At 26.0% G+C, this 23633-nt stretch overlaps 1 protein-coding gene, 1 long non-coding RNA gene and 1 other non-coding gene across 9 annotated transcripts in view; 2 read left to right on the top strand and 1 right to left on the bottom strand.

Moving 5' to 3' along the window:
- The window catches only part of LOC130665876 (phosphatase and actin regulator 4A), a 215155-nt gene that overhangs the window by 43462 nt on the left and 148060 nt on the right, over positions 1–23633 (top strand). The window contains exons 1-2 of one of the 7 annotated variants that reach the window (XM_057466502.1): positions 18886–19467; positions 21539–22491. The exons of 3 other annotated variants lie outside the window; for them this stretch is intronic. In XM_057466502.1, coding sequence (XP_057322485.1) covers positions 22095–22491 — 397 coding nt within the window. In that variant the 5' untranslated portion in view covers positions 18886–19467; positions 21539–22094. Of the gene's footprint in view, positions 1–18885; positions 19468–21538; positions 22492–23633 lie in introns of those variants that run through there. 3 more of the 7 variants (XM_057466499.1, XM_057466498.1, XM_057466500.1) reach the window with 3 other exon arrangements.
- The window catches only part of LOC130665880 (uncharacterized), a 91472-nt gene that overhangs the window by 2497 nt on the left and 65342 nt on the right, over positions 1–23633 (bottom strand). The window lies entirely within an intron of this gene.
- LOC130666193 (U6 spliceosomal RNA) lies at positions 6056–6162 on the top strand. Its single transcript, XR_008989632.1, has one exon. It is a non-coding gene; the product is annotated as a U6 spliceosomal RNA (small nuclear RNA).

Raw genomic sequence — 23633 nt, 5'->3', positions numbered from 1 at the left:
TCATAACTGTTTTCTTTGATGAATTTTAAATGGAGTGACCTACTTCGTTTGTGAAAAAAAACATCGCAGCTAATGAAAAAAGCTGCAATTTATTTACTTTTCTTTGCTATAAATTTTACAGTTTCAATAGAGATTGAGAAGTATCTGATTGATTTTAAGTATTATGGTCAAAATGTCATCAATTTATTTTTTATAGTTTCTAATGACCCAGGTCACAAAGTTAGATCTGTTTCAAAGTTAATGATAAATTCAAATATTTGTTATTTAATTTAGGTTTTTAAATCGTATTTATTTTATATGGGGATTTAATCGGTTCTTGTCGAACTATTCCTTATCCAGGTCAATATCAGACTGTTATCGTATTATATATGTTCTGTTTTTAGTCGTTTTTAGATTAAAAACAGACTATTGTTGTAATTATTAGTGGGTGTTTATTTGTTTTTGAGACAAAAACAGACTTTTTTTACTATACTTTTAGTCGACTTCTAATCGCCTTTAGATAAAAAATCGGACATTTACAAATGTAAATAATAATCATAATAATCTAGATTTACAAATTTATTTTGATTTTCTTGATATTTGAAAAATGCTAATGCGCTTTCGTAATAAGATGTCGCAAGAATTTTGATGATTTCTAATGCCAAAATATTTTTTGATTGTATCCAGTAGGAGAAGGGGGCGCAAAAGAGGGTAGGGTAGGCAAAACGGGGTACCCCCAAAATTTGATAAAAAAAAATTTTATATTTTAAATGGTTTTTAAACATTCCAAAATCACTTCTGTAAATATAATTAAGCGTTACTTTGAATTTTTTTTGGTAAACTTTTTCAAAAATCGATTGTCAGTTGAAAAATATTAATGACGTTCGTTTTATGATAAAAACTATTAAAAATTTTTTTTCTTCTTTTGTATCCAATAAACATGTAAAATATAATTTTTCTTCATGTAAATTACTTTAAAAAAAAATTCAACTTAATCAAATTCGTTTAAAATCCAAAAAATTTTTTTTTTTACCTTTTTTAGGGGGTACCCCACTTTGCCCGCAGAAATGAAAAATTTTTTTTTTCAACGGTAACTGAAATTTTCTTCTATTTACTTTGAATATCATTAAAAAAAAAAAGATTTTGCGTATTTGAGTCCTTGAAGACTTGGTATTTCCTTAAGTACCCCCTTTTGCCCCTCCCTCCCCTAAATAAGAAATTTCTAGGCATTTTAAAAGCAATTTTATTACTTTTATTAATTATTATAATTATTCAGTTAAGCCAACTAAAAAATGAAGTCGTCAAACTATCATTAACTGCCGACATTTTTAACCAAAAGACACTAAGCAAATGGTAAACAAAACATAAACCTTTCTGGAACTTTGAACATTTTTAAGAAATATTGTCGATAAATGTAAACATTACGAACTTAAGAATTAATCTAGTTTTGTCTGCCCGTAAGGCAATTGTTTTTTAAAATAACCCGAGTCAAAAAACAAATTCGGAATTAAGTCTCAAAGTTCTCAATGAGGTTTTTGAGGATCAATTTAGAATTTTAAGATTGACAACAGTATAGAAAGTTATCCTAGTTTAGTCCTCAAAGTAGTAGTTACGACCCAATTTACCACTTTGAGGACCAAACTGGAATAACATGATCTGGATTAGAGCCTCAAAATTCTCGAAACGTACAGGAATAATTTTATCTGCATTTGAACCTCAAAAGTCTCATTCGACGTAATCTCTCCCCTCCCTTTTCTATCTAAAATTTTTCAAAGTCCGAAGTATAACTTTTCATTCGTTGAGGATTTCGAGGACTTAATTATAATTTAAAATCGATAAATGATTCGCATTTAGACCTCATAGTTCTCATTAAGGATTTTGAGTACTAGAGTTACTTTCTGGGCGGCATATAAAACATCAAAGGAATTGAGGCTTTTGAGGACTAAACTATAATTTGAGCTTCGACTCGGGAACAGATTAAAAACAGCTTAAAATTTTTATAAAAGATCAAAAACAGACCAATTAGTTCAAATGCAGTCCAGTTAGACTAAAATCAGATCAAATTTGTCGACCCGGGGAATGTTTACAAAATTTTATATGATTCTTTTGTGATCAAGTTTGAAGATTAGCGAAATTGGTCGGTCTTTTTAAAAAAGGCGGCAATTTAAAATTCAAAAATTAATGAAAAACGCTACTATTGCTTTTTTTTCGAATAAATTTTGAATAGAAATATCTAGCTAGATCATTTTTATTACCAAGATGTTAATTCTGATACAATGAGCAACAAATTTTTTACTATTTTATAACAACTTTCATTGATTTTATATTTTATTGATATTTATTGGAGCTCAAAGTTGTTTTAGTGAAAAATCTACTTCCATTCTGGCTGCCGAATAGATATTTTTACAATTCCGACTTATTTAAACCCTGTCGCGTCGACTGTTATCACACTCTTCTAAAATAAAATGTTGAGTAGATAAAAAATATACGTAAAGGATTACAGGAATAATTTATTCGGTTTAAATAAATGACTCGAGAGTCGTGAAGACATTTGTGCAACTGAATTAAATGGAATTGTCTAGTGTACCATCATCGTATCGTACTCTTTAGTCTTCGGACACTTTAACATTAGAGCTTCAGGAATTACCTATATATACATAACAATACAATTTAAATGCATAATAAAATTTCATTATCGCTGTAAAAAATTCGCTTTATTGTAGTGGTACTTTTTACTTACAAAAATGAATTTTTATTCAGCAAACTATTTTTAAAGGGTTGATAATACAAAAAGTAAAAGAGTATTAATAGTAAATAAAATAAGAATAAAATAATCATTGCTGACGAAGCACACTATCGTTAAAGATGAACAATAATGCAGTGAACCCTGTCAAAACGGGTGAATGACATCCGAGTCTCAAGGAGATGTTGAGAGTTGCTGTACCATTGTATATATGCGTATTATATGTGTGTATATTCCCTATTTATACAATATATAATACGTTGTATTATGTACAGTGTTTGTCATTGTTGGTCCTCCAGCTTCCGTTTTCCCGACGTTATGCTGACAGGCGTAAAGAAAAAAACCGCACTGGTTGTCATGAAATTTTTTTTTTAGCTCTGACACATATACATGTGTATATTTATATCTATTATGCGTTCAAATTTAATGAAAACAAACTATTATTTTTCTGTTGAAAAAGTGATTAATTCAAAAATTTATTATAATTTTAAAACAAAAAAATCTTGCGAAAATTAAAAAAAAAAAATTTTACCAGAATTTATAACTCATTTGATTGTTAATGAAAAAAAAAAACGTTGCAAATTTAAATTGTAGGAAATTCAATTTGTTACAAAAAATTTTTTGAGATTTTTGAACGAGTTTTTTTGGATGGTTTTTAAGTTATAGAGAAAAAAAAATGAATAAATTAAAAAATAATGTACACTGAAAAAAATAATCGGTAGCAGTTACCGATTTTAATTGATAACACACGCACACACACGGTAACACACGCGCACACTCGTACATACATCCCGTGTAACATCCCTCAGAAATAGTTTTTATATGTTATTATATATATGTTTTCACATATAAAGTTTTTTCATGCGGGAAGTTATAGTAAAATATTATTCGCAAAAATAAACTATCAAAAATTATTTAATCTGTAGAAAAACCCGTAGTACTTAAACATGAAAAAAAGTTTAAGGAAAAAACATTTTAAACTTTATTTAGAACTACATTTTTATAAAAGGGTCTAAAGAACGGATGGGGCAAGTTGATCATCCTAAGCATTGATATAAATGTAAATAAATTATATTTTTTTTTCTACTCAAATCGAATAAAAATTCAGTTTTATTTCCATACATACAATATCTCTTTTTTCCTTCAAGACTTGGATTGAAAGAACTTTTATTTTTATTTTTATTTATTTTTATTATTAAATTTACACATGTGAACCAGAATATCAAATATCTTTCTCGATAAAATGTATGAATTTTTACACGCAAAACTTTGTTAACCCAATTCTATTTTATTTTTATTTAAATACACCGGTAAACTTTTTTTAGCGACATTCTATAAAAATTCTCGATTATATATTTTACAAATAATTTTCTTTAAAAAATCTTACATGAACTGCAACGCATTTTTTCATTGTCAACTTTTTATCAGATGATTTATTTAATAATAAAATATACATCGCGTATAAGAGTAATTTAAAACAGTTGATAAAGAAAATTAAACAAACAAGTTTTTAAATATTTTTGTTTATTTGAAAACAAAATTATCTTAAAAGCTATTTCCGTTATGACAAATGCCACTAAAGAGCGTCAAACAAACTTTAACACTTTATATAGTACTATATTATAAAATTTATCCTACTTTTAGTCGAGAGTAAAATGAAAAGAAAACTCTTGAGCACAAAGGAAAAATAAAAACAAAACTCAATAAACTTTATAGAACTTTATTAAAATAATAATGTCAAGAATAAAAAAATTTTAAATTAAATTTTTTCATATTCAAAATTCAAATAACAATAATGCATACATGTAATAACCAACCAAGCGTTTGCGCACACGTGAGTTAATAATGAATAGTAGGGGAGGGTGAGGCAGAGCGGCCCCCCTGAAATTTTGATCAAAAAGAAAAATTTTTTTTTTTTCGACTAATTACTATAAATCCGATGTTTGCGCATTTGTACCCCTACGCATGACATTCGGGGCAAAATGGACAAGCCCAAAATTTTGAAAAAGTGATTTTTTCATATTTTTATCGTCAAATTAAAAAAAAATTATTATAATTCCACATTTCTAGCCCTACGCATAACACCTGGGGCAAAATGGACCAGCCGAAACTTCCGAAAAAATTATTTTTTCATATTTTTCGGCCGCTTCTCTATGTAAGAGGCAAATTTGGTCACTAAAAATTTATAAAAATAAAATTTTTTTTTTTAGTTGATAAATTTTTGAAATAAAGTAAAATTATAGGATTGATTTTTTTTTTATTAAATAACAATTAGTAATTAAGGTAATCGAGAGTGAACGATTTATTACACCTTAAAAAATTTTTTTCGAGTAATATAAAACCAAAAATAGTTGTCAAGAGAAAGAAATACATTCTTAATGATGAAAACAATTTAAAAAAAAAAAAAACGAAAAAAAAATTTTTTATCACTTTTTGAAGGGGGGCCGCTCTGCTCCACAAAAAAAATTTTTTTTTTCAGAATTTTGGCAAAATGTCCATAAATTTGTTCGAAATAGGACAAAAGTAAAGTGATCTTATGGTTGAAAGCCACAAAAAGTAATAATTGGCTTAGGGGGGCTGCTCTGCCCCACCCTCCCCTATATCTTAATTTTGATTTCCTAATCTAGTTCATACTGCCATTCTAATACGTCGCATCCCACAAAATTAGACATTTTCACTTTTCTTAAAAAATGGAATCATTGTAACAATGTGCAGCTTATGTCAAAATTTTAGAGGTCAAATTCTTTATTTAGTATTTTTAAATAAATATTCAAATATGTCGTCTCTCACACGCAGACTTTCGCCCCATTCTAATATGTTGTATCCCACATTCGCGTAGGTTCAGTCACGCTTAACATTTTCAATTTTAAATTAATTTTAAGAAAGTAATTAACGACATCAGTAAGAAGGTAATTATGCATAATTTTTGACTCTTCTTACAGCATGTAATTCAAAATTATTTATTCACTACAAATGCCTGTATTTTATGAAAAACATGAAATTAAATTTGTAGGTTATACCAATGTAAACATATTACAAATAATTTTCTTTGCCGACCGTGAAACGTTTTTATCGTCTGCTGAAAAATTTCCCAAATGTAGGATACGATGTATTAGAATGGCAGTATCGACATATGACTTTTAATGGAAAATTGAATGCATTTTCTAATTTTATACAAATTTGTAGTATCGTTTAGTGTGTGAGTCTGGGTATGTTCGGGAGGGGAGAGGGTTTCGAAATTATGCCGCAAGATGACTCTATTTAATGTCTTCTCGCAATGACTCGTCATACGCTATGTTTTGTATATATAAAAGTTTTGAACGTAAAGGAAACGTACTTGCTTCGGCAGTACATATACTAAAATTGGAACGATACAGAGAAGATTAGCATGGCCCCTGCGCAAGGATGACACGCAAAATCGTGAAGCGTTCCACATTTTTTTGTAATTTTCAGAACTGAATTATTTGAATTTTTTTAAATTCCCGCCAAGAAAATCGATGATTTTCTAATGATTCGAAAAGTTATTGTTTTCACCCCGATTTTCAAAAATCGAGTTTTCATCAGATGTCGACGTTTCGAGGTTCTAGCTGTATGTGTGTGTGTTATGGGGCTGGCCCGCAGGTTCAACCGATAGACAAATTTTTTTCTTAAATTATCGCGAAATTATGAGATTTGTTTGAATAAAATCAAAACAACTTGAATTCGGTGTTCAAAAGCCACAAGGAAATTAGCGGCTCAGGGTGGCCGTCGTGCCCTGGTCTCCCATATATACATCTATTGATTTATTTTTTACAATCGTTGAATAATTTATTTGAATAATTATATATATGACATTTTACATGTGCTACTGTTACATTTAATAAAATTTATTTCTTTCCTCTGAGCAACAAAGTATGAAACACGCATTCATTACACTAAAAGCTCGCGTATGCCACAATCGATTACTATTAAAAATTCAAAATTTATTGTCATAAGTGAAATGGATATTTTCTTTATTATTGCACATAGCAGGTCAGTTGCGAATATTTTTCTGGCGTGATCAGACGTGTTTGCTATACGATACTTCATTGAATTCAGCAATATTTGAAATAATTATTTTACTTCAATAATAGAAAGTAAAATTAAAAATTAGTCAACGTGAATCTGTTGAATTATATTTATTAAAAATGCATTTAAAACAAATCATAGTGATTTTTTTATTAATTAAAGTGACGAATAGTAAAATAAAACTTTACGATTCACCTCTGGAAGATTCAGCGATCGATTTCTATCGTCAAGTGGTAATTAAATTTTTTTTATTTATTATTAATTATTATTGATTTCATTCTATAATTAATCTGTTATCAACAGAGACAATTTCTCGACTTATGTTTCACTGAAAATTTGAATCCTGTTGTCATTACTGAAGATCTGTATGACGATATTTACAAAATTCCATGGGAAACGATAAATCCGCCTCCAATAATTATCAATGAAAATTTTAAACCCAAAGAAATCCAAGTGTACAATCCATCTTATCCGACGTACGTTTTGTCGGTTACTAACTCAATTGAAAAATTAAAAACACTTCTCATTAAATTAAAATCTACAAGTGTCTGGAGCATTGAATCCTTGTTTTTTATTGTCGGCAACTCTTGTGAAAATGCTAGCGAAACATTCAAAATATTGTGGAAAATGGATTTGTTGAAATCATTCTTCTTATGCCATGAATCGAGTAATAGTACTCTAATAATTTACAATTACAACCCATTCACAAGCTTCGCACCACATCCATGGAAAAAAGTCGCAGCAAATGACAAAGCTGGTAACAACAAATGGACAATATACAACCAGCTTTTCTTTAATGGTAAAAATTTATTATTTTATTTTGGAAATCTAAGCATTAATACTTTTTCATAGGAAACTTGAAATGAACAGTATTGATTTTCGGTTACAGATAATAAAATTTGCCACAATATTACATTTGACAAAACGAAAATTTTGGACGGCCATGCTATAAAATCTACATTTTCTAGTTTTTTAAGAAAGGCAACTACCGACGATGTAATTTATTATGGAAATACATCTAACAAATCGTCCGGTCCAAGACTTCCATATTTGGATAGTTTATATCCTTTTTTAAACATTACACCGGTAAGGTATGTCCTTCATCCTAAAGTTGCCGACGATGCAATGAAACAGGGATATTTAAAAGTATTAGCTGATGGTAATTATGATATTAACGAACGTAGGTGGCCTATCTCAAATACAAATTATACACATTCAGATATTATGACTCAGTATTATGAAGTTACATTTTCAATATTAACCCAAAAAAGAAGTTTTATTTCAATAGCCAATGAGATAGCCAATATTTATAGTCTTGAATTACTGATATTATCAACTGTAATTTTATTACTAATTACGATACTAATAATAATAATTAATAATTTTGACTTTGCACGATCGTTATTGGATGTTCTTAGTTTGTCACTGAATATGGGAGTACTCACGCCTCTCGATAGGTTATCGATGCGTATTACTTTCTTTACCGGATTTTTTTTTATTTTTTCGATGAGTTCAGATATTCAAGGTCAAATATCGACATTATTGTCCGGACCTTCAACTCATAATATTGATACGTTACAAAATCTGTATGATCATAACTATCACGTGTACTATGATTTCGAAATTCATGAGGATATAATTAGTCAAAATATATGGGTAACTGACGATGATAAGAAATATTTACATCCATGTGATTATGTGAGTTTATATAAATGTACAAACAATCTTAGAATCAATTCAACAATCGCCTGCATTTATAAAACTGATCAACAATTAAAATTTATAAAACCTTTACCAAATTTGTACTTATCAAAAACTCCTGTTTTTACAAAATTATATGCCTACTGGACGCGTAAGAATTGGGCGTTGAAAAAAAAGTTTGATAAATTCGGTCTAACTTCATTTGAAATGGGTTTTATAAATCGTTTGGATAGAAAAATTAATAATCGTTTGAAAAAAATGAAAAAAATTGAAAGGATTAAAAGAAATAAACAGTATGATCAGATCGTAAACGAAGATTTGAAATATACTTATATAATGGTCGGTGTTACTATAATCACGGCTTTATTAGTTTTCGGTGTTGAATTAATGTTGCGAAAATTGTTTAGACCTAAGCGACCTGTACACCGACCTATACCTAATCGTATACCAATAAAACCGAAAAAAAGACTAGTATTTCCTAAAAGACGAATCGTTTCTGTCATTAGACGAATGCGACGTCGTAATTAAATATTGATTAATTTTTTTTTGCTATTGTTCGTTTTGCTTTAACAAATATTTGAAAACTTTTCACACACTTCGCACGACAAAATGATCTATCAGCTTTAGGAAAATGATTATTTAAAAATACCCGCTCGGGAAAATGATAACGTCATCAAATTGATAAATTTTTTAAGGAACGATCTTTATAAATTTTGTGATTAAATTAATTTGTTTGATTGTGTGATAAATTTATTCTAATTAAATATATATTTTATCATAAGATCTCGAATGATTACAAAACATATTTCTGTTTTTGTCTTATAATTCTAATTCACTCATTTGAGATTTTGAAAAATTTGAAAAGACAAAAATATAGAGAAAGCCCTACTGCGTGTTCACCAAATTTACTCAGCAGTTTATTATTATTTATATATTTTTACATACACTCGTATTTTACTTAATGAAATTTATACTTTAACCAATAACTTTGTGTAATAAGTTATGTATTTATTGTGCAAAATATTGTGTCAATTTGTGTCAGTATTAATATTATCAATTAATGAGTATTGTATTGAGTAAATAAAAAAATTAAACTATTTATCAATTTTAATTATTTTATACTATGAATTAAACTATAGTGTTTTTTTTTCCACTCATATATTTACTGTATATTTATTCATAACCTATTGAAGATATATTGTCAAATCTGGTCGGATGAGATTATATCTGGTCTAGATACCGAATTTTGACCTGATTATAACTGGATGTAATTAGGGGAAGGGCGGGGGGCGGGCAAAACGGGGTACCCCCAAAATTTGATAAAAAAAAATTTAATATTTTAAATGGTTTTTAAACATTCCAAAATTACTTCTGTAAATATAATTAAGCGTTACTTTGAATTTTTTTTGGTAATCTTTTTCAAAAATCAATTGTCACTTGAAAAATATTAATAACGTTTGTTTTATGATAAAAACTATTGAAAATTTTTTTTCTTCTTTTGTATCCAATAAACATGTAAAATATAATTTTTCTTCATGTAAATTACTTAAAAAAAAATTCAACTTAATCAAATTCGTTTAAAATCCAGAAAATTTTTTTTTTTACCTTTTTTAGGAGGTACTCCACTTTGCCCGCAGAAATGAAAAATTTTTTTTTTTCAACGGTAACTGAAAATTTCTTTTATTTACTTTGAATATCATTAAAAAAAAAAAAAGATTTAGCGTATTTGAGTCCTCGAAGACTTGGTATTTCCTTAAGTACCCCCTTTTGCCCCTCCCTCCCCTATATCTGCAAAATGATCACGATAAAATTTTGCCAATGTAATTTTATCTGACAAGATTTAGCTTTATCAGAGCTAATTTTTTTTTTATTAAAATGTAAATTACATCGTTCATATATTTTATATATTTTAGAATTTAACCCTCCTAAATAATAATAATGTAATAAAATATATATATAAAAATGTTTTCTTTTTTTTTTTTAATTTTCAATTTCCTCAGCATGAATTTAAAAAAAAAAGAACTGAATTTAAAAAATTTGTATTTTCTAAAGTTACTGCATTTTCCGTTTCTAACTCTCGCAAATTATTCAAACTCATGAAAGGTAGACAGTAGGATGGATTTACCATGATAATCTCATGAAATCCTTTAATTATTCAGTCTAATAACTAACTTGTACTTTTAACTCCGCCATATTTCTGTGTCATGACATTTATTTGAATACTTTTATTTTAATTATATTTAATAGCATTACTTAAGTGTGATAATTAATTCAACTATTATAATCTTACTTTAAATTTTCATTGTAATATACTTGATTTAAAGTACTCGAAATGTACTTAAATACTTAGATCCTTTGACATCTGATTTTTATTCAATGAATTTTTTGTCTTTTATTGCAAGATTGAGATATAAATGTTAAAAAATTTAAATATTCAATTTTAAATATTTTTTTTTTTTTTTTTTTTTGGGCACTACTCACTCGGAATAAAGCAGCTTTTGTGTGTACTATTTTTATTTCGTTATCTTGTACAATAAAAATAATAGACGCTTGCAGTATAACCCCAAGAGCATTCATGGACGTCATTCATGCAAGGTCGTGAACATAAAAGATATACTAAAATAAAATAATTATTGCAATGATAATAATAACAACAATGATGATAATAACCCTATTTTTATCGACAAAATTAAAATTGATAGACATACTCAGACCATCATATTTTTTAATTATTTTTATTTTTACTTACATTCAATAAAATAATAATAATAATATGTGTCCTCTATAAGTCATATTAACTCTATTAGCCAATGGATTGTAAAGTTTTATTTAAATTATGTCAAGTAAATGAATTATTACACTGTAAAAAATTCGGAGGGAATCCGGAGTGAAATTAAATCTGAATTCACTCCGGATTCACTCCGGCACTCGGAGTTCCGGAGTTTTAACATTTAAATTAATTTATATTAAACTGTTAAACAGTGTGTGTGTGTGAGTGCGTGTGTGTGTCTGAGAGCGTGTTTGTGCGAATGTGTGCGTGTGTGGGCGTGCAAATATGTGCGTGTGTGTGTGTGTGCGTAACGGTTGATCAGTACTGTAATACACGAATTTTTATTTCGATTTTACTTAGTGGAGTTATATTTTATTAATAATATTTTTAAAACTCCCTTCCGGAGTGAAATTCACTCCGAGGGGAGTGAATAATTAAAAATTCATTCACTCCGGATTTAATCGGCATTCACTCCGCGAATTTTTTACAGTGTATAAGAATATACATGATTAAAATTTAATGGATTATTTTAGAATCAACATCAAATTTGAGATCTATATTTAAAATTTAGAATAGGCCTCAAAAGATCTCCACAGATATTTGAAAAGTTATGATCTTGAATTTAGAAGACAGTTAAAAATTTTCGGATTTTTTTTAACAAATCAATTACGAAAAAAAAAAAATAACTAAAAATTTGCGCACATAGAAAATAAAAAAACTACAGGTGCAATTTTTTAAAAAATTTTTTTCTATAATTTATCGTTTTGAAAAAAAATTCAAAAATTATTAGACGCCGGCGAACTTTAGTATCATGGAAATTTCACAATAATATTGATGGAGATCTATTTAAATTTATGCAGATCTACGCAGACCGATTAGTCATAAACGTCAGGCTACCGGAGATCTTTGACGATTTCCGTCAATTCCCACAAATCTTCATAGATCTCTTGCAAAAAAAAAAAAAATTTAGTAACTATTCGATTTATTTTGATCTTCGTAGATCTGCTAGAGATGATGCAGTTCTAATTTTTTAGAAAATCAGATCTTCGTATATCTAGGTAGATCTAAATTATTTTTTCTTGGGCTTATAAATATGTGGGAAAATATCTAAAATTTATAACATGACTATTTTAATTTAATTATAGAGAGGACATATACCTCAAGATCTTTTGGGGCTTAATATTAGCGATCTATGATTTAAAAATATGTTTTTATTTGAATTCTTTATTTCGCTCGACTGATTCATCTCTAAAATTAAAAAAATTAATTATTTTCAAATTACAAACTTTTTAAATTACTTATCGAACTTTTTATTTGTACTTAATATCTTTCCTCGATTGACTGAAGGGCAAATAAACTTTGTGAATAATTAATCAACTTAAACATTTTCCTAATAAATAACTTCGAAACTTTACTCAACTCCAAAAGTTAAATTAGCTAAAAATTTTTATAACAAAACTTGTAACGACAAATTAACAATTTTACAAATTTTAACCATTAATCAAGAAATTTAACAGTAGATCCAAAGATAAGAGTTTGAAAATAAAAATAATTAATTATTTGTTTTAATTATTTAACGATAAAAAAATTGTTTACAACAAATAAATAAATTGATCACAGGGAGTCAGGCCAAGGTAAAAAATCAGAACATCAGCTTTAATTTAGTTGTACATTTCGCCTCTTTATTAGGACTTCTTCAGCAACTTAATCGTGCGAGTTCATAGTTCTTTTAATATTAAAAACATACATATTAAGCAAGTAGTATTGAATAGAATTAACATTTTTATAAATAAAAATGAAAATAAAATAAAAAATAAATATCAATTAATATATAATAAATATATGTACTCTTGAAACAATCAGTTCAGCTTAATATGTACACGGATAGAAATTTTATTTAAAAATTACCATTAAATTCACTGTAATCGTGGAACATAATGCGACGCTTTTATTTATTACCATTTTTAAAATAAAAATTACGAAAAAATTTATTTATTTTGTGGTAGACTTCATAAAATTTACCGAAAACCGAATAAAATTTATAGTAGACTACGGTAAACTTTGTTGAAAAAAAGTTGAAAATTATCTCACTTATCAACAAATGATTAGGTCGTGCCATTCGTCCCACGATTACCGTGAATATAACGGTAATTTTTTAAGAAATTTTCTTTTAGTGTATGTTTTTAATATATAAAGAACTATGAACTCGCAAGATTAAGTTGCTGATGAAGTCCCAATAATGAGACGAAATGTACAACTAAATCAAAGCTGATGTTCTGATTTTTTACCTTGGCCTGACTCCCTGTGATTCTATTTATTAATTTATTAAAAATTTTTGGACATGACTTAAAAGATTATTATTATTTACAAATTTTTTATTTTTCATTTTTCAAGAATAGTTTTTATTATTATTATCATTATTAATATTATTATTATTATTATTATTATTATTATTATTATTATTATTATTATTATTATTATTATTATTATTATTATTATTATTATTATTAACTAAATAATATACGAATAATAGTACGTAATTATAATTACAAACATACAGTAAATTTTTTTCAGCTGTTTATGAACTTGATATAAATTTACACATCCGCGTTCCAAGCTGACTGCGGCCGCGGGGTAGAGCGTTTGCTTCTCGCGCGTTGGGTCGTGGGTTCGAATCCTGCTACCTCCGGGATTTTTTCTTAATTTTCTTTCCCTTATTTTCCTCCTTCAAATTTAAATGACTTCTCTTTCACACACACACACGAGATAAAATTACAACTATCTCTCTACTCTTTCGACTGACTTCGAGTCCCTCCGATCACGGATCCTAAGAGTTATTCAACTCAATATCTACACCCCTACCCCCTCTGTAAACACAATGGCATCTCTATAATTGAAAGAAATGTCATTTCAACACAGAGGTATAGAGTAAAGCTTTGTCGTGCTCCACTTTGGGTTGTGTTATCACAGCAGCTCGAAACTAAGGCCTTCAAACAGCTCATTATTTTTTTTATTATATATTACGTGACCATTAGTACACATTAATTACTGACATTTTTTAATTTTACTTCACACGCTTATTAAATTAAAAAAAAATATAACATTTTAATTATATTCAAATTAATTTTTTTAGTAATTAAAATTTAAATAAAATAATATTTACTTTTTTAATGAAATATAGTTGACATTATGGGAACATAAACTATTGCTGATTACGAAAGTGCCTTTTTTTATATTTTAGTCGTTAGATGTGACAGCGTTTAATCTGAATATATACATGCATAGATGTATAATATAGAATTAGGTATAGTAGAATATACTAAACTACCCAAAGTCCGGGTATAGAATCGCAAGTCAGTTTAAATTAGAGAGTGTCTAGACGCTTTGCGAATACCACGTGGGGCACGTCATCTTTTATTCACATTACCAGACTTTTAAAACTCATTTATTGTTTTTAAAACCGGAAAAAACAATCTTATTTATATATATTTATATATAATTGCCGTCATGTATCGTATTTAGACATAGATAAACAACACTGTTTTTTTTCAATGAACTGCTTAAGCTTTAGAATTATTAACTTTTGTTCATTGTTGTTTTATCACACAATAAATTGAAGATTATAAAGGCTTCAACTCAAGAGATATCAAATAACTGATAAAAAAAATAATATATATGTTTAAGTTGTATTATAATTATATATTGTAAAAAATTGGGAGTGAATTCGAAATGATTACAGATTTTATTTAAGTCCGAATTCACTCCGTCACTTGGAGTTTCGGAGTTTAAAAAAAATCACTTTGCATACGGAGTAAATAGAGAGTTGGTTTTTTACAGCGGAGTAATTTCGGAGTCATGGATTTTATTTAAATCTGCATTCACTCTGATACGGAGTTTTATTATTAAAATAAACCCTCCTTTGGGGTGAATTTTAATCAAAAGAAATTAAATAAATACGCAGTCATTTGCTCCGCATTCACTCCGGATTTACTCCGCGTTCACTCCGAAAATTTTTTACAGAGCAATGGTTTTATGATGTAAAATAATAAATATTTATGTATATATCCGCCATGAAAAAAATTTATAAAAAAAATATATGTTAAAATATATTAAAAATACATAAAAAATAAATAAATATATACAAAATTTGTACAAAAAATATATTTTAAATAGCTAACTTTTGGCCGATTTTCATAAATATTTTATATATTAAAAATATATAAAAAATACATGTATAAAAATATACGAAAAATATATTTTAAATCTATAAAAAATATAAAAAAATTATATAAAAAATATATTTTTCATATAATTTTTGTATATTTTTAAATATAAAAAAAATATACTTTTTGTATATTTTTATACATGTAATTTTTATATATTCTAAGATATATTTTTAATATATTTAAAATATATACGAAAATCGGCCAATTTAGCTATTTAAAGTATATTTTTTATACATATTTATTTATACATTTATATATTTTTTTATGTATTTTTAATATATTTTTTTTATATGAAAAATATATTTTTTTTATATAAAAATATATTTTTTTTATATTCAACATATATTTTTTTCATAAATTTTTTTCATGGGGGTATGTACGAAATTTTTTGTCATTGAAATAAAATTGCTGAAAGACTGACTAATTGCCATCGACTAATTTATTGAGTATAATTTTTAATTGAATGATTAACGGAAAAAAATCCCAGGGAATATTTGATGGGTTCCGTAATGTTTCATCCGCGACGTTGTAAATCGGTAATGTGCCATTTTTTCAAAGCTTTTGTGTGTTTGTAATTACAATAGTATGTCAACACACCCACGCTTGCAATATTACTGAAAAAATTAAATGAGTAAATAAAGTAAATAAATTATTATAAAGTCGCGGATTAGATGTCCGCAGGCAAACATTCGTGATACCATTTGATGATATGATAAAAATTAATCGATATTTTTTATGTTTCTATTGATCAATTTTAAAATTTTTAATTACTAATTTTGTATTTAATAAAAATATTTGGTCATCAGTCTCATTGGTAAATAGTAATAATTTTTTTCTACGATACTTAATAATATTTTACTACCAATAAAAATTATTATTTTTTATGAGTTACTAAGAGATTTAATTAAATAATATATTTATCAGTATATAAAGTATTTAAGTTTATTAGGTCGACATTTAAATATAAATTGCTGAAGAAATAAAAAATAATTTATTATAAAATAAAAAAATAGTTATGATATTTAAAATATTTTGCTTTATCATTATGAATAAATATAGATTTATGAGTACTATAAATATGCTGCTTTCAGTATTATTTATAGCGAGTAAAAAAATTAAATAAATCATAGAACAAGGAACTACGTGTACTTATAATAACTCTTATTGTTATATATATATATACATATTTATATTCAAGTATTTGAATATTAAAGAGTAAAATAATTTGTACTAAGAACAAAAATAAATTTTTTTTAAATTATTATTTTATTATTTGTAATTAATTATTATAAATATTTTAATTATTAATTAAATTTTTTCATTCATAAATTAAATACTAAAAATACCGAATATTTAAAAAAAAATTTGCTGACAAGCCAAATTTCGGAGCATTCACCCACAATAAGATTTTACGACAGCGGTAAAAAAAAAAGTTTGCTGTTAAGCAAAACATCTTGATAAATAAATAATATTTTCATATTTCCATTTGTTTATAAAATATTTTAACAAAAGTATTTAAATTTCCTAATTATTATTTTTATTTAAATTTCCTAATTATTATTTTCATTCTATAGTTCAAATTTCTAGAAAATATAGAATGTATTTAATTTAAATTACCAGCCATCATACAATTTTATTATTTTTATAAACAAGTAAGGGATACAATTTTTTGAACCACAAAAAAAATTTTTGACTCAATTTTTATTATTTTTTTCTTCAAGTATTTTCTTTGTTCAACTGCATGTGAATCTCAAGAACATGAATTTTTTTTTTTAGTAGTGATTTTGAATTTTTTTCGAAAAATTAAAACTAAACAGTGAATAAAAAATCCCTTCATATTCTTGTGATTTATCAATAATTATTATTATGATTATTAATAGTTTATATAAATCGTCATTTTTATTAACTTGACAAAAAAAAATTTTTTTAATACCTACTACTTTTAGTATGAATAATTAAAAAAAATCATGTATTGTTATTATTATTATCATAATAAAAAAATATATACAATAGAAAAGTCTATTATATATAGAGGGTTTATGTGGTATAATGATCTACTCATAAATATGAGAAGAATAGACAATTGTGGCTTTTAAAAGATCTTTTAAATAACGATACTAAAGTTGGCTGACGTCTAATAATGTTTGAATTTTTTTAAAACGATAAATTATAAAAAAAAAATATTTTTAAAAATTGCACCTACAGTTTTTCAAATTTTCTACATGTGCATTATTTAATTATTATTTTATTGGAAACAAAGCTGAATAGTTTTAAACGTTTACTGAAATACTAGATAAAAAATAACACAGCAATTTTATATATATTTAATATACTTTTTGAAACTAATTTTAGTCATAATTGCATAAGATAGTAAATTATTGTATTATTTTATTTTAATGTTATCTTATTTTTATTTTGGTGAAATATATATGTAAATATAGAAGTATATATATAAAGTAGTCAACGCTAATAAAGAGGCATTACGTTGTTATTATTATTATTATTATTATTATTATTATTATTATTATTATTATTATTATTATTATTATTATTATTATTATTATTATTATTATTTTATTAAAGTGAATTTAATTACTAGTGTGAATGTAGCAGACATCAGACAAATTTAAAATTATTAATGAATAGAGTAAATAATTAAGAAAATAAAATTTGAACACAATGCGCATTTGGAAAATTTTGAAATTAATAAGTGCATTTTTTAAAAATATTATTTTTTTAATTATTTACTCTATTTATTTACAATTTTAAATTTGTCTGACGTCGGCTACATTCACACTCATTGTGATTTTAATAATTAAAAAAAATGCACTTATTAATTTTTGAATTTTCTAATTGCGCATTTTTTAAAAATTTTATTTTATTAATTATTTGCTCTATTTATAATTTTAAATTTGTCTGATGTCGGCTCCATTTACACTCATTGTCAATTTAGTATATAATTAAAAAAACAATATTTTTAAAAAATGCACTTATTAATTTTTCAATTTTTTAAATGCGCATTTTTAAAAAAATTTGTATTATTAATTATTTACTATATTTATTAATAATTTTGAATTTGTCTGATGTCGGCTACATTCACACTCATTGTGATTTTAATATTTAAAAAAAATGCACTTATTAATTTTTGAATTTTTTAAATGCGCATTTTTTTTAAATTTTATTTTCTTAACTATTTACTCTATTTATTTACAATTTTAAATTTGTCCGAGATCTGCTACATTCCCACTCATATTTGATTAACGATCAGGATTTTTTATATTTATTATTATTATTCATTATTGTATTAATATAATAATACGCCTCGTGGTTTATAATATGTTTACAATATCGACAAGTTGGCGTCGCTGTAATCGCATGGCCGCCGTCAGTTGTCGCTCGCGAGTCTCGGTGTGTGGTTACGTTTTGTATCGCCGCTCCTTATTTTTTACATGAATTTTTATAATTCCTCCATAAAAATAATAATTAATAATAAATAAAACGTGCCAGTGAAAATAATAATAATTATTTAATCCGTCTACGGCAATCCGTCCATACGAGTCGTGACACCAATTATATATAAATAAATAAGTTAATAAATATAAATATAAATAAATAAATATAAATAATAATAGTAAGTGTGTCGTAGTGCCAGTGTATGTTATAGTGTATTAATATTTTAAGTGACAATTATTTTGTTTAAATATTCAAGTATAAATATAATAAAATCTAAATTAAAATATTATTTTCGTTGAGAATTTACAAGTGACGCGGGGCGTCGAGAGATCGCCAGAGCTCGTTGTCGTCGTCTTCGTCCTCACTGTTTTCTGTCTGGAATATAACGAGCATCGGGCCCTCTACAATCTGTCTCTCTCCCTAACTTTTATTATTTTTTTTTTATTTATTTTTATCATTTTTTAAAACTTCCGCCATTTTTTTAAAATTCAAATTCAAATTCAAATTTTATTTTTAAAAAGTTTTTAAATTGGCTACTAATTTAGCGAGTGAGTTTTTTTAAATTTTATACATAAATATATATTTATATATGTATGTGTATATATACATATATATATATATGTATATATTTTTTTTTTAATATAAAAATAAGTTTTTTATAAATTTTCTAAGCTCTCTCTTAAATATCCGGCAGCGTCATTTGTATCTTTGGTAGATCGCGTGTTGCACAGGTGTTTCGAAATACAAAATACAACCAACGGAATAAAAGAGAATGCTTAGGATGAGGATACAAAGAATGAAATGAAACTAATAAAAAAATAGATATATAAATAAATAAAATAAAGTGAACTTTAAAGTTGTCTGCCAAAAATACTCTTTGTTTGACTGGGATTTAAAATTCGAGATATTTATTGACAGCTGAAGGAAATATAAATTAATATTTAAATTTAATTCACTTTTAAATGTTCGAAATAATTTTTAGCCTTGAGATAGATTTAATTAACGTCCTTGAGAATATTTGTTGCTGGTCGAGTGGAAAAAAATTTTAGGCTATGAGTTGTTTAGTGTGACGAGATAAAAGTTTTTTAAATTTATTTGTTGGAAGAATTTATTTAGTTGGGGAAATTTAAAAAAATTTAATTGTGACAGTGGATTTTATTGACAGTTTTAAATTATGATCAGAGTCAGCAGACAATTATGAGTGTAAATGTAGCAGACATCAGGCAAATTTAAAATTATAAATAAATAGAGTAAATAATTTAAAAAATAATATTTTTAAAAAATGCACTTGTTAATTTCAAATTTTTTAAAAATTTTATTTTATTAATTATTTACTCTACTAAATAGTAATTAAAAATTTTTAATTTGTCTGATGCCTGCTACATTCACGCGCATTAGACAATTAAAAGTTTTTGGATTTTTTTTTATCACTTAAATTAAAAAAAAAAAAAAAATCTAAAAAAATGCACATGTAGAAAATTTAAAAAACTACAGGTGCAATTTTTTGAAATACTTTTTTTTTATAATTTGTCGTGAAATAAAATCCAAAAGTTACAAAACGTCAGCTAACCAGTGTCATCCGAAATCAACAATTTTCGGATTTTTTTTTTCAACAAATTAACTACAAAAAAAAAAAAAAAAAAATATGCACATGTAGAAAATTTAAAAAACTACATGTGTATTTTTTTCAAATATTTTTTTTTTATAATTTATTGTTGTAAATAAAAATCAAAAATTTATTAGTCAGCTGACTTCAGTATCATGATCCTAAATTTAGCAGACAATTAACAATTTTCGGATTTTTTTTTCAACAATAAAATTAAAAAAAAAAAAAAATAAAAATATGCACATGTAGAAAATTTAAAAAACTACATGTGTATTTTTTTCAAATATTTTTTTTTTACAATTTATTGTTGTAAATAAAAATCAAAAAATTATTAGTCAGCTGACTTTAGTATCATGATCCTAAATTTAGCAGACAATTAATAATTTTCGGATTTTTTTTTCATCAATAAAATTGAAAAAAGAAAAAAAATAAAAATATGCACATGTAGAAAATTTAAAAAACTACATGTGTATTTTTTTCAAATATTTTTTTTTATAATTTATTGTTGTAAATAAAAATAAAAAAATTATTAGTCAGCTGACTTCAGTATAATTTTAAATTAATTAATATTGTGGTTTCAAAATTTTTTTCTTATCAATTCGTGTTTGAATTTGTTCAGTGATAATTTTTTATTTCATGTTCTACTTTTACGAATAGAAATCTCATGTGAATTGTCCATTTCCGTGATAGTAATTTTTTATTTCATTAAATTTCCCTAGAGATTAATCCATAGAATTCGAATAATCCTAGTCAGTAGACAATTAACAATTTTGATTCTTTTTTTTTTAAATTCAATTTAAAAAATTAAAAAAAAACAAAAATGCACATGTAGAAAATTTCCAAACCAACATGTGCATTTTTTCCAAATAATTTTTTCTTCAAATTTATCATCTTAAAAAACAAACATAAATTATTACTCAGCTAACTTCAGTATCTCGAACTCGAATTTCAAATTTTCTTTTTTTTTAAATTAATTTATTTACCAAAAAAAAAAAATAATAAATTGTTTGTAGAGGGCACGTTTGCTGGATCAACAAAAATTTTTTCCAGTGTCATCATGTGTGCCAACTAAATAATAAACGCCTGCGTGATTATAAACTCGAAGAAATTAAAAAAAATTAAAATACTTTACTAAATAAATGAAATTATAAAAAAATAAATAATTGAATAATTATAAAGGTAACATTACATATTAAATGTAATTATAAATCCGGATGTATGTAAATAAAAACAAGTATGTAGCTTCTACGTGTTGATAAATCGAGAATGTATAATTTTAATTTTAAAAAACGTGAAAGAACGAGGAGGAAAAAAAATAAGTGTTGATATAAATATATATACATACAAAGTATCTTGTATTCTTGGAAACAAAACAATGACTACCTCAAACAATATTAAAGACAATGAGTAAGAGCAAGTAAAGGACAATTTATAACCGCGAAATACGAACAATACCAAAGGGACCATAAATAATAATTAAAAATAAAAATGTCTACTGGGTAACCGGTCAGCTTATTTTAAAAAGCGCCGGTTTTAAATTATAAAAATCGATTTTAAATAATAAATGAAATGTCGATTCGTTTGACCGGTGGTTTATTCCTAATGCCATCGTCTGGATTACAAGATACTAATGAAAAATCAAATAATTTAACACATTCGAGTAACAATGAAACAAATAATCAACACTATCAGCAAAATCATCAGCATCAGGAGCATCAGCATCAACACCAGCAACATCAACACCAACAGCAGCAGCAACACAATCAGTATCATCATCAAATGATGACGAAAACGGTGACGATAGTGTCGGCTGGACCGCAACGTAGTAATAGTTTGGATTATCTTAATTTTGAAGAAAAAAGGCAGATAATCGCGTCATCACTTTCGCTTAGTGATTTTCTCGCGCATGGACCAGCGGCTGCGGCTGCTGCGGCTAAGGAAGTTGCTGCCAATACTGTTGTTATTGGTAAGTAGTCATTTATTTATTATCAATTATCATTTTTTTTAGTTGACGATTTCACGATTGACCATTGGTCATTTTTTTTATTTTTAATTTAATGAGAGTAATTACTGAGTTAATTAGTGGGAATGTAGCAGACATGAGACAATTTATAAATTTCAAATAAATAAATTAATTAATTTGAATAATTAAGTTTAAAAAAATGCGCGCGCTGATCCTACGGTTATCTAAATACGCATTTTTTTATTTTTTTTCTACTCAAATTTTATTTATTTATTTTAATACTTAAAAAACTCCCACTTGTCAGTTGCATTCACACTCATCCTGAGTTAACAAACAATTAGCAATTTTCGGTTTTTTTTTTAACAAGACAATTACAAAAAAAAACAAAACTATGGGTGCAATTTTTTTTTGTAATTTGTCGTTTTTTAAAAAAATCTAAAAATTATTAGACTTAGACGTCGGCTAACTTCAGTATCATAAGTAAATCCGGAGTAATTTTTTATAGATACGAAAAAAATTTCTAATACTTTTTTATGTGAATTTTTTTTCTCTACAACTTTTGTTTGGAAGTTTTTTTCAAATTTTTCGTTATTTATGAAATATTTGCGAAAAATCTGTTTTTGGGGGTGTATTTATTTTTTTTCTCATTAATTCCTGAGGTGATGACTTATTTTGGGGGGTGGTTGTGGGTGACATCAAAGACCTTCAGCCAAATTTGCACCAACTTTCGAGAAATGTCTCCCATTTCGGAGTTCCGACTGGGCTCTGAATGCGGAGTGAATGTAGAGCAGATGTCTGTCTATTTATTAAATCCCCTTGGAGTGAAACTCACCCTGAAGAGAATTTTAATTTAAATTCAAATTCCGGTTCGGAGTAAAATTCACTCCTCAAGGAATTATATTTTTTAATATTAAAACTCCGAATCGGAGTGAATGCAAATTTAAATAAAATCCACATCACTCTGTTGTAAAACCAACTCCTTATTTACTCCGTATACAGAGTGATTTTTTTTTAAACTCCGGGACTCCAAGTTTGAAAATTCAGATTGAAATAAAATCCGTAATTACTCCGAATTCACCCCCAATTTTTTACTGTGTACTATTTTCCAAGGCAATTATAAAAAAATAATTATAATTTTGCTTCAA

The sequence above is a fragment of the Microplitis mediator genome, chromosome 3 (assembly GCF_029852145.1).
Source record: "Microplitis mediator isolate UGA2020A chromosome 3, iyMicMedi2.1, whole genome shotgun sequence".
NCBI lineage: Eukaryota > Metazoa > Arthropoda > Insecta > Hymenoptera > Braconidae > Microplitis > Microplitis mediator.
This window is presented reverse-complemented; position numbering and strand designations above follow the sequence as displayed.